A 12,365-nucleotide genomic window follows, 5' to 3' on the forward strand; every position below is an offset into this window, starting at 1 on the left:
AGATAATGGAAAGAAAAAAGAGATGGGTATGTGTGTGTGTGTTTGTGTGTGTGTGTATGATGAAATATTAATCAGCATTTTAAAAAGAGGGAAATCTGTCATTTGTGACAACATACATGAACCTGAAAAACATGATGTTAAGCCAGATGAAGGAAGAAAAACATTGCATGATTTCATTTATCTGTGGAATCTCAAGAGTAAAGTCATAGATGCAGAGAGTGGCTAGTGGTTACAAGGACTTGTGGAGGGGGAGATGGGAAGATGTTGGCCCTTGGGTACAAAGTTTCAGATATGCACGACAAATAAATGATGAAAATCTATGGTACATGATGTGACTATAGTTAACAATATTGTATTGTATACTTCAAATTTTCTAAGAGTAGATCTTGTTTTCACCATAAAAAAGAAAAAAATGACTGTGGGAGGCAATGAATAAAAAAACATGAAAAGGATTAAAAGAAAAGCCACAGACTGAGAGATATTATTTGCAAATAAATATCCAACAAAGAACTCATAGAGTTTACAAATTACCTCCAAATTCAACAATTAAAAAGCAAAAATCCACTTGGAAAATAGGGAAATGAACAGACATTTCCCTGAAGATGACACATGGATGGCGAATTAAGGACATGAAAAGATGTTCAATATCACTAGCAATTGAGGAAATGCAATTTAAGATCAGGATGAGGTAGTACTCCATACTACATATCTCTTAGAACAACTGGAATTAAAAACCAGGACAATATCACATGCTGATAAGAAACTGAATCTCTCACACGTTGCTGGTGAGACTGTTAAATGGTGCAGGCACTCTGAAAAACACTTAGCAGTTTTTTCAAAAACTAAATTTATACAGATCATAGAATCCAGTGATCAAACCCCTAGGTGTTTATTCAGAAAAATGAAAACCCATGTTTACAAAATCCTGTACGCAAATGTTGTTAGCAACTTTATTTGTAATAACCCAAATCTGGAAACAACTAAAATGTTCTAAATAAGTTAGTGGTTAAATAAACTACAGTAATCCATACCATGGAATTCTATGCAGCAATAAAAATTAGAGGAATGGAGAACAAATTGCTAGTTGCCAGGGGTTAGGGATGCTGAGGAAGTAGGGGGTTGAGTGTGATTATCACGGAGCAGCACAAAGAACATGTTTGTGGTGATTGGATAGTTCTGTATATTGATTTGCTTACACTAACAATACCTGTGGAAAAATGATATTGAAATGTACATACATATTATACCAATGTCAATTTTTTATTTTGATATTGTACTATAGTTGTTCAAAATGTAACATTTGGAGAAACTGGGTAAAAGGTACACAGGATTTCTTTACCATCTTTGCAGCTTCCTGTTAATCTATAAATATTCCAAAATAAAAAGTCAGTAAAGTAAACAAATACAGACATAGTTACAGCCAGAAGATTTATGTGTTTGGTAAGACAGTATTCTTTTGCATAAGGAGTAATGGATTTGGAGTCAGGTGGGTTTTAAAGTCCCGTACGTGATGCCATGACTTCCCAGCTGTGTGGCCTTCAGAAAGTCGACTGACCTCTCTGAGCTTCAGTTTTCTGTTACAAAGAATCGTCTTTATCAGTTTTGTAGCCAAATTTTAGCCATTTATACATCATCTTACAATGTCTTGCCTTAACTATAGACTGTAGTATTTTCACTTAATATTTTAATAGAAACCATCAGCCATTTTCTTAAATCTTCTTGTCATCACATTTTTAAGTGACATTATCTGTAAAATCACCAGATCAAGATTTAGTGATTTTTTTTTTCTCAAATGAGCACTCCAAACGTTACAAAAAACATATACTTCCAGTGACATGGGCAGGACACATTCCAGAAAACATTTTTTCACCCAAATACTTTACTAACAGACGGAGAAAGTGATGTCTTTATAGACAAAGAGACAAAAACAAACTTTCAGATTGGAATGATCTCTTAGAATGTAAGTCACAAGTCCCTAGCACTTATGAAATAAACAGCAAAGTCCTTAAGAGAGCCCTGTAATATCTGACATACTACAGCTGTGCCTGCCTCTGTGATTTTAGTTTCTTTTCTTTTCGTTTGCTCACTCCCTCTACTCCAGGCACATTTGACTTTTTGCATTTTCCAGGACATCTAGCACTTTCCTCCCTAAGAGCCTTTGCTCTTGCTGTTCTCTCTGCCTGGAAGATTCTAGATTTCCTTGTGGCTTACTTCCTCAGTACATGTAGTTTTCTATTAGATGTCACTTTCCTGGAGAGTCTTTCCTTAAATTGTTTTATATGTGTACACACACACACACACACACACACATACACACCCCATATGTCATGTTATTCTCTCTCCCTTATCCTGCCTTTTTTTTTTTTTTTTTTGGTCTTTTTAGGCCCGCACCCATGGCATGTGGAGGTTCCCAGGCTAGGAACTGAATCAGAGCTGTAGCCATGAGCCTATGCCACAGCCCACAGCAACTCAGGATCCAAGCCACATCTGTGACCTACACCACAGCTCACGGCAACGACCTACACCACAGCTCACGGCAACGCTGGATCCTTAACCCACTGAGTGAAGCCAGGGATGGAACCCGTGTCCTTATGGATACTAGTCAGACTCATTTCCACTAAGCCACCACGGGAACTCCCTGCTTTATTCTTCTTTACAGCGCTTGTCACCACCTAGCATTATAGTTTATCCCTCTCCCTATCAGAGTGGTAGGATGTCACTTTCTTCTCTTAGACCCAGTCCCTAGAACTGTGCCTAGTAAATAGACCCATATTCAGCCAATTCAGGAGTCCTCCCTGCTGAATCTGAGAGACGTCACCATGTAGACTCAGTTTGCAGCATTTGGACACTGGGAGTCACCAGGTCTCCCATTCTGTCCAACTGCTTCCAGATGGTTTCAATCATGAGATGTTGCCGGAGGCCAGCTCCGGCGGCCAGGGAGTGTACACTTTTTCCCGATTGGAGATGGATGGCATCAGCTTTTGCATTGGAGACAGCCTCTTTGTCCCTTCTTTCAGGGTGCTGGACTGCTCAAACTTTATTGACAATAGTGGTTGATTATACAGACAGTTTTTCACTACAGATTACACCACAGTGTTAAAAGTACATTGGTTAACTATTACATGGTATAGCAGCTATGCATCCTGTTTTAAGATCTCTATCTTAACTAAACTTAGTGAGTACTTTGAAGAGGCCATAGACACAAGAATTTGGCATTCACCAACCTTGTTTGTAGACTGGTGCTTATCTTCAAAGCGTTATGGCAGGGAGATAGCGTAAGTAAATATAAACCAACTTAACTAAACTAGCTATCACTTAAAAGCTTTTAAAATCAAAGACAAAACTCACAGCTAGGTTTTTTGGATAATATATGTCTAACTTTTACGAACCTCATTAAGATCCTAACTCTAAAGTTTACTATATAACTAGTTAATAGATAAATACTATGTTTTAACTAAGTTGGATTGAAATAGGGAAAAGTCCTTCAGGATGAAATTCTTATTATATTATTGTTGTAACCTTGTTAAATCACAAATCACCACAGGAAAATAAGAATGGGAAATAAGAATAATAAGAAAATAATCAGGAAAGACTGAGGAAAACTGAATAACAAATAAAACAGCGGGAAAGACTAGGTCACCCGAGAAACAATCCATGTTCTCCAGCGTAAACATGGAAAATTGTTTTCCCAGGAAAGCCCCAATTCTTCCCCATCTACATCAAAATGAGAACTGTGTAACCTGAGGCCTGCCCTCGGCTTGTACCAGGCAGGCAGCCTTTCATCCTGACCAGAAGCCCACCTTCGGCTTGTACCATTCAGGGGAGCTCCCTTCCTTGGTTAGGAACCTGCCTTCAGGGTTTTTTTTTTGCCATCAGGCAAGGTCCTTGTTTTGAGTCCCTGCATTTTCTTGGCTCCCCGCCATCAGAGGTCTTTCCAGTGAGCTTAAAGATGTCGCAAGACATGTTTCCTTGAAAACTCCATCTTGTCCTTCTTTACTTTATCCCATCTTCTTGTCTTACTTTATCCCATCTTCCTTCTTGGAAAAACAGTCACAGTGCTGGTAAATGACTTAAGTTTAAGAGCAAAGACCTGGAGTTCCGGTCGTGGCGCAGTGGTTAACGAATCCGACTAGGAACCATGAGGTTGCGGGTTCGGTCCCTGCCCTTGCTCAGTGGGTTAATGATCCGGCGTTGCCGTGAGCTGTGGTGTAGGTTGCAGATGTGGCTCGGATCCCGCGTTGCTGTGGCTCTGGCGTAGGCCGGTGGCTACAGCTCCGATTTGACCCCTAGCCTGGGAACCTCCATATGCCTTGGGAGCGGCCCAAGAAATAGCAACAACAACAACAACAACAACAAAGACAAAAAAAGAAAAAGAGCAAAGACCTAAAGGCATAAGTGACTTAATTTTAAGTACTGTTATGTGCCTAGAGGTCAGAGTAAGAACTTAACCCTTTACCACCTAAGTGGCTTTTTAAATAGTAAAAGAACTTATACAAACCATGTATCATCCACCCATAGCCACTCCTCACTTGATCTCATCTAGAGAGCACAATAAAAGCAGTGCTCTTTCCACTTACCTGCAATTTCCAGCCAAGACTTCCAGTTCGGCCCTCTAGGCCTGCACAGAACATGGCTTTTCAGAAGAAAACAATGGTAACTCTCTGCAGCCCATCAGCTTTTCGGTTTAAACAGGGATTTTCTTCCATCGTTACTCAGCCATCCATCCTCTGGCAGGATAGAAAAGAACATGTGTGGTGAGAACAGGTAAACCAGAGCTGAAGTCACGCCTCACTCTAAGCACTGTGTAACCCTGAGCAAATCACATGCACCTGTCAGGAATCCTGTGAGGATCCTATGGAGCCAGGTATATACAGTTCTTGTCATAGTTACGGACAGACAATGAGAGTTCGGTGGATGGCTTTATGCTCGCTGCTTTCCTAGAGAACAAGACAGCAAGGGCAAAATAGCCTCCTGAAGCCCATCAGTCTGTACCTAAGACCTGGAGACTACCTGGGGAGGAGTATAATAGAACACTGGACCCATGAAAAAGGAGTAAATAACCATAAGACAGAGCAAGAATCCAAAAAAGAAGATCCAGTGGACCCACAGACAGACTTCTTGATGGAGTCAAGGCAGGGTCTCCTTCTCTACCTGCTTTGTTAGTTTATTCTTTTTTTTTTTTTTTTTGTCTTTTTGCCTTTTCTAGGGCCGTGCCCGTGGCACATGGAGATTCCCAGGCTAGGGGTCTAATTGGAGCTGTGGCTGCCAGCCTACACCACAGCAACACAGGATCTGAGCTGCATCTGCGACCTACACCATAGCTCAGAGCAACACCAGATCCTCAATCCACTGAGCAAGGCCAGAGATCGAACCCGCAACCCCACTATTCCTAGTCGGATTTGTTAACCACTGAGCCATGACGGGAACTCCTGTTGGTCTGTCCTTCAGAGCCAGAGTCCAAGAAAGGCCCAGAAGCAGCTAATATCAAGGATTTGGGTAGAAAATGAGGAGAAAACACAGAGTTAAAAAGAGCTGGACTGTGAGTTGGGTTATGAGGGCTCTCAGGATTTTCTTTCTTGCCTAGAGTGTGATCCTAGGTAATTTTCTTCTATTTTGTGGGCCTGTATTTTCTTAGCTGAGAAAAACCAAATCTAAGGTCTATCAGGACATAAGCAAATGCCGTACGTATGTTTATTCATTCATTCTTTCCAACAAATTCACTGCAACAGACTGGACACACAGAAATCACAGCCAGTCCCTACTTTTAGGGGTCTGACTTTCTGTTAAAAGTTGCCCCTGACCGTGTCAGTCCCATAAAGGAGATGAACTAGAAAAATGCTTAGTTCCAACTTATCCTGATAAACATTAAGACAGAAAAAAAGGAAGCAGAGAGGCTATAAGAATGTAAGGGAGGTGTGGCTGCAAAAAAAAAAAAAAAAAAAAAAAAAAAGAGAACTCTGCCTTAATGAGCTAATTATTTTTCTAAGGCTCCTGCCATTCCCAATTAAATAACACCTACAAATGTTGCTGTCCTTCAGTGGTGAAACTGTATAAAAGTTGGATTTTAGTATGGTATCATAAATTAAATTCTTGACCAGCTTTCTTATTGAAGACAACCTGATGTTTATTTCTTGGTTCAGTGGACTCATGGCTTCATCTAACAAAAATGTGGACCGGTATAATGAGTGACATAATGAAATTCTTGAATGTTTTATTCTTACCTTGAAAAACTCTAAGGAGAATAACTATTTGAATGCTTGACTATTTGAAATGCCTTTCAAAAATATGTATATTATGAGCATCTCTTTAAAACAGCAGCGGAGTAAGGTGCTAAAAAATTTATGGTGAGGTATAGGAATAGATGGATAAACTTTAAGATACCCTGTAGCCTATACATTGTAGAGGCAGGGAACAAGTGATTGGGACCTCCATCAGGAATAAAGGTCATTAAAGAAAAAAAAGAAAGAATGAAAGGGAGGGGGCTAAACTACCCAAGGAGAGAAGTAGAAAGGCCTTCCTGGACAGTGCGTCTATTCTCCATCATACTTTTGTAGGACTTATATGTCCTTTGCTAATGCCTTCCACCTTCCCAGATGATATCTAGAGAAGGACACCAGATGATCGATTTACACTTCTGACCTATAAGCTGATGTCCTGGGTGGTGGAACATTCTGCCCTTCTTTGATTTATTGTCCATGACTCAGCCCTACCCAAGTTAATAAAACACAGGGTGAAAACCTACCTTCCTTAACCACAATCAGTATGCTGCTGGATCACTCCTCACCCCTCTTGGGATACATCAAACTCTTGTTCCTGGCCTTAGCTGTCCTTGTGGTCCTCGCTCAGGCTTCCCCAGGTAACCAGACCATGGGGAGGAGGGCAAAGGGAGTAAGAATGGGGTCCAACTCATAGAATCATTGGGAAACTAAACACGTGTGGGAGTGAGGACAGCTCACAGGGGAGGCTCAGCTCTTGTGAGAAGCCTTATAATGAATATGCCAGGGTTTCTTGTATGAAGCCCCTTCCTTACGCAAAAGCAGCTCTCAAATCCTTAGTGTCCTTAATATCATTGTCCCACATGTCAAAATGGTCTCATCTGTCACTTCTAGTGGATAGCATTTCTCTACCACCTCTTGTAGTAACCCGTTCCTTTACTTTGCCTCTCCAGTGTTGTTTGGCTTTGAATGTTCCTTTAAATCAATTGAGGAAGTCTTAGTACATACAGTGAAAATTTTGTAGGTTGATTTTAGATACCTAGAGGTTGTAAATAGGCTCAGGTGTGGAGCTGGGGCTAGGACAGAAGATATTGGATTCCAGATTGAACATGACCAAAACACTTTAAAATACAACAGGCTTCATAGTCAAGTGTTAAGTCATTTTATTTATTTATTTATTTATTTTGGTCTTTTTACCATTTCTTGGGCTGCTCCCGTGGCATATGGAGGTTCCCAGGCTAGGGGTCTAGTCGGAGCTGTAGCCACTGGCCTATGCCAGAGCCACAGCAACACGGGATCCAAGCCGCATCTGCAACCTACGCCACAGCTCACGGCAACACTGGATCCTTAACCCACTGAGCAAGGCCAGGGATCGAACCTGCAACCTCATGGTTCCTCGTCGGATTCGTTAATCACTGAGCCACGATGGGAACTCCAGTCAAGTGTTAAGTAATTTTCTAACAAAAATGTTTTCAACTTGTACTTCCCAGGGATTCTAAAAGTTTATGGCTTTTAATTCCATGATTTCCCCTTGGGTCACTGCTGATCTCTCTTGGATCAGCTTTTCAAACTGAAAGTATTTGTCAATCACTCAGTTGTTCTAGAAGCAAATGAAGGTAATTGTGGGCTAATCTTGAGTTGGTTTCAGCCTGCCTTAAACTCTGGGGAGGGCAACTGGAACAGAAGAAGGAGTGCAGTCATCTTGACTCTGTTTTTTTCCTGTCCAAATGTCCTAGTGAGAAAGAAAGAATTGAGAATTATCTCCCAGGAGGGGAGCTGGGGGTGGGAAGAGACAAGTAGAAGTAATCTGTAATTTAAACCAAGATACTATGATCTCTCCACTGAGGAAGCTGGGTCTACACTTTGTGTTCTATTGACCTATGTAGGGTTAAGAATATCTGCCTGCTGATAATCCATATAAATTAATCATCCAGTGTTCAAAGTCCTGCTCTATACATCATCTGGGGCAAGCACTAGAACAGTGCCTGGCACATAATCGGTGCTCAGCAAAACACTGTTGAATGAATAATGAATGGAGAAGGAAAAAACCAGATAGTTGAAGGCATAGTCCTATTCCTTGGCAAGCATCTAGATCTGGGGACAAGGAGGAACCAGTGTCAATGGGACTGAGAAAAATGACGGAGATGAAAATATAAGGAGGCAGGACAATAACTACTCATGTGTAACGCGTGTCGAGACCAGCAGTAAGAATTCGCTATGCACAACTTTATTTAATATACCCCAAAATGCCATTACATTTCAATAGTTCATCGGAACCATTTTACCATAATTACCAACATCTCTAGTATAATGGTCTTTACTTTTTCACATATTTGTTTATTCATGTCTTTATTTTGATAGATGGATGGGCCAGAACGTGCGGTTATGGAACTGGGAGATGCAGGAAACAATGCAAAGAAAATGAGAAGAAGAAAGGAAAATGTGTGGTCAGAATGATTTGCTGCATCCCTGCGGTAAAGCATACATCACTGGAATTCGCCAAGAAAGAAGAGACAGCATATAGGTTTGTGGCAAGTACAGCTAAGGCTTGTGACAAGGGAATTTTGGCAGTTATCACAATGAGTCAGTGAGATAGCTGTGCAGGTCATCTGCATGGTCTCTGGGGCCTTAGTATCTAAGGATACCCAGGATACCTGGGTCCTCATTTGATCCATTAAAAAAATATACACTTATTCTGGCTATCATTCTTGTCTCTCTAGTTCTTTGTAGCCTAACATCCCTAGATTACCCCAGGATATAACTGGGATATCAGTTCTCATGGCGAAATAATTTTATAAAGTCTGAATCCTGAATTCCTAAGCCTCTAACTGGGTGCTTCTGGATCTCTAAAGATGGAAAATGTCCAAGCTAGTGGAAATTCCACCTCGGTCACACATTATTATCTAATGTTTCATCCTCGACTCTGGATATAAGTCAGTGTTACCCCCAAGTCATTTTTTGCTTCTTGAGCTCAAGCTTTAACTCAAGCAAGTCTCTGCCTCAACTGTCCCACTCTTGGAATTTATCCTTTATTCCAAACACTTAATCATACTTGGCTGTTGAAAGATTGGCATGCCCTCTGCCTAGGAGGCAATCATTCCTGCCCCAACCAAAGGGGAAAATAGTACAACAAACAAACTCAATAACAAAACAAAAACAAAAACAAAAGCCTTCAATTTTACCAAGAACTTACTGTGTCCCATGCCTCGTTCTAAGCACTTGACATACATAACCCCATTTTGCCCCAACAATAGTTCCATGAGGTAGGAAATAGTATTATGTCCTTTGGCCAGAAGAGGATACGAAGTCACAGAGAGTTTAAGTGACTTGCCCCAAACAGCACATATCTAGTTCAATGCCTGAGCTTAGACATTATGCTTCCTTAAGGTGGATCATGATTGTTGCAGGAAGAAAAGCATCCTTTTGCTCTTCCCATCCAGAACCTACTTTCTTAATGTGGAAAGTGTGGTGAATAGGAAAAATTTGTAAAGCCTCTGTGTGGTTAAAGCCTGTAACAATGGCAGCCCTGAATGGTATATGGGGGCACAAATAGAAATTATCACCAGTTGCAGTTAAGGAGGAAGTCGTTCCTATTTAAGAGATGATCTTAGTTCAGAGGCCAACACCTGGTCTAAAAGTTGAAAAATTATCCTTAGCCTCTGTTGACATAATTATCTGGAGAACACAGTCTGAAGCAAAGTACGTCATTACATAATGGCAGCTTCTAACCCTTTAACCCATTTCTCAGATACTTTCAATTCTATTCTTTCATTTTTCCCATTGTAATAGTAGGAGGTAACTTTCATATCCCAAAACTTACAGGATGTCCTCGGGATATCTGGGGAGTGGCTTAGAGATTGGATCTCAGGTTACCTAGGCACAGGGATGCTAATCAACACTTCCATCCCAACCCAGATCACAACAATGGCTGAAGATAATACTAGAAGCTACCTGTTCTTGAACTAAAGGTTTTTTTTTTTTTTTCCCCTTTTTTAAGGCATATGGAAGTTCCCAGGTTAGGGGTTGAATTGGAGCTGTTGCTGCTGTCCTGTACCCCAGCCACAGCAATGCCAGATCCAAGCTGCCTCTGCGACCTACATCATAGCTCACAGCAATGCTGGATCCTTAACCCACTGAGCGAGGCCAGGGATTGAACCCACATCCTCATGGATACTAGTCGGGTTTGTAACTGCTGAGCCACTACGGGAACTCTGAACTAAATTTTTAATGTATGTTTAGTAAGAGAAATTACACCCACAAATAGACCCAGAAGTCTTAGAGAATCACGTAAACATGACTCCAGGTTCACAATCCCCAAGAAGTGAAAAGAGTCCTGGGTAAATAGAGATGTGCTAATAGGATGTGACTAAGTCAACTTACTACTCAGTTTGTCCATCCACAAAAGAAGTTGGGAAGAGGAACTGTCTCGGTTATAAACTCTATATGCTTTTCAACTCAAAGTCATCTTCACTCTTTAAATTACGGTGAAAATCAGAGTTCCTGTTTCGGCTCAGTGGGTTAAGAACATGACATAGTGTCCATGAGGATGAGGGTGTGATCCCTGGCCTTGCTCAGTAGGTTAAGTGTCTGGTGTTGCCATAAGCCATGGCGTAGGGTCACAGATGTGGCCTGATCCAGTGTTGCTGTGGCTGTGGCGTAGGCCAGCAGCTGCAGCTCTGATTCGGCCCCTAGCCCAGGAACTTCCATATGCTGCAGCTGTGACCATAAAAAGAAAAAAAAAAATAAAGTAAAATAAAACAAATTATGGTGAAAATCCATTCTCTACCTACTACTTTAGAAGATGCTATTTTGGTGGGCAAAGACGTGGTGAATGAAAAGATACTAAGCAATAAAGAATTTCTCTCACGTTAAGCACTCAAGCCATAATCTTAAAATACACCTTCTTCCTCACTGCTCCTCCGACCTACCTCCACTTACCATGTCAGCCACAAAGACCTTTCATGTCTGCCTCCAACACCTATTCCCCACCTCTGCCTCTGCTATTCTAATTCAGACATCATCTTCCCTTGCCTATCGTTATGGGCTGAACTGTGTCCCCTTGAAATCCCCGAGTTCAGAATTCCCATTGTGGCACAGCAGAAACGAATTCCACTAGTATCCATGAGGATGCAAGTTTGATTCCTGGCTTTGCTCAGTGGGTTAGGGATCCTGTGTTGCTGTGGCTGTGGTGTAGGCCAGCAGCTGCAGCTCTAATTAGACGCCTAGCCTGGGAACTTCCATATGCCGTGATGCAGCCCTAAAAAGCAAAGCAAAAAACAAAAAAAAGCATCGTATATTGAAGTCCTAATGCCCAGTACCTCAGCATGCGACTGCATTTGGAGATAGGATCAGGAGGCAATTTAAAAAGGTAATTGAGTTGAAATGAGGTCATTAGGGTGAGTGCTAATCCATTACTATGGCATTTTTATAAGGCGATTAGGAAACAGACACACTGCAGAGGAAAACTATGAGAAGATGCTGAGAGAAGATGGATGTCTACAAATCAAGGAGAGAGTTCTTAGAAGAAATCAACCCACCAACACCTTGATCTTGGACTTTCAGCTTCTGGAATTGTGAGAAAATAAATTTCTTTTGTTTAAACCACCCAGACTGTGGATCTTTGTTATGGCAGCCCTAGCAGCTTAATGCACACATTCTGTAACATTTCCATCTTATCGATTGTTTTCTCTCCTATTATGCCTTTGACTCACTCCAATCTTTCCATGTAGTTGCCAGGGCATAGTTTCTAAAACCCGAATCTGACATTTTTGTTTTTCTTTCCAAGCCCTTCAAAAGCTATATAGCGATTACAAGAATCAGTTCTAAACTCCCTTTAGGACAATCCCCTACTCATCTTGGTAGTCCCCTTTCAATTCCCACTATGGGAGTTCCCGTCGTGGCGCAGTGGTTAACGAATCCGACTAGGAACCATGAGGTTGTGGGTTCGATTCCTGCCCTTGCTCAGTGGGTTGGGGATCCGGCGTTGCAGTGAGCTGTGGCATAGGCTGGCAGCTACATCTCCGATTAGACCCCTAGCCTGGGAACCTCCATATGCCGAGGGAGCGGCCCAAGAAATGGCAAAAAGACAAAAAAAGAAAAAAAAAATTCCCACTATTGATCTCACAAGCCATTTGTGTTCTTAGGAATTAA

General features: G+C 41.4%; 1 protein-coding gene across 1 annotated transcript; it reads left to right on the top strand.

The window, feature by feature from the left end:
• Positions 1 to 6,749: 6,749 nt before the first annotated feature.
• DEFB115 (defensin beta 115) lies at positions 6,750 to 11,821 on the top strand. The gene is made up of 3 exons (XM_013983165.3): positions 6,750 to 6,856; positions 8,577 to 8,739; positions 11,648 to 11,821. The coding sequence occupies exons 1-3, from the start codon at positions 6,763 to 6,765 to the stop codon at positions 11,790 to 11,792; spliced, it is 402 nt and encodes a 133-aa protein (XP_013838619.1). The 5' UTR covers positions 6,750 to 6,762; the 3' UTR covers positions 11,793 to 11,821.
• The last annotated feature ends 544 nt before the right edge of the window (positions 11,822 to 12,365 follow it).

The sequence above is a fragment of the Sus scrofa genome, chromosome 17 (assembly GCF_054392235.1).
Source record: "Sus scrofa isolate SSC_HxYL_T2T_F1_AM1 chromosome 17, Sscrofa_HxYL_maternal_Yorkshire_Landrace_v2.0, whole genome shotgun sequence".
Classification (NCBI taxonomy): domain Eukaryota; kingdom Metazoa; phylum Chordata; class Mammalia; order Artiodactyla; family Suidae; genus Sus; species Sus scrofa.

Bases quoted from the DNA above. Each gene is read 5' to 3' on its own strand.
- DEFB115 (XM_013983165.3), top strand. From the start codon at position 6,763: ATGCTGCTGGATCACTCCTCACCCCTCTTGGGATACATCAAACTCTTG. The intron at 6,857-8,576 runs GTAACCAGACCA...TTATTTTGATAG, and splicing joins CCTCGCTCAGGCTTCCCCAG to ATGGATGGGCCAGAACGTGC. The intron at 8,740-11,647 runs GTTTGTGGCAAG...CATTTTTATAAG, and splicing joins AAAGAAGAGACAGCATATAG to GCGATTAGGAAACAGACACA.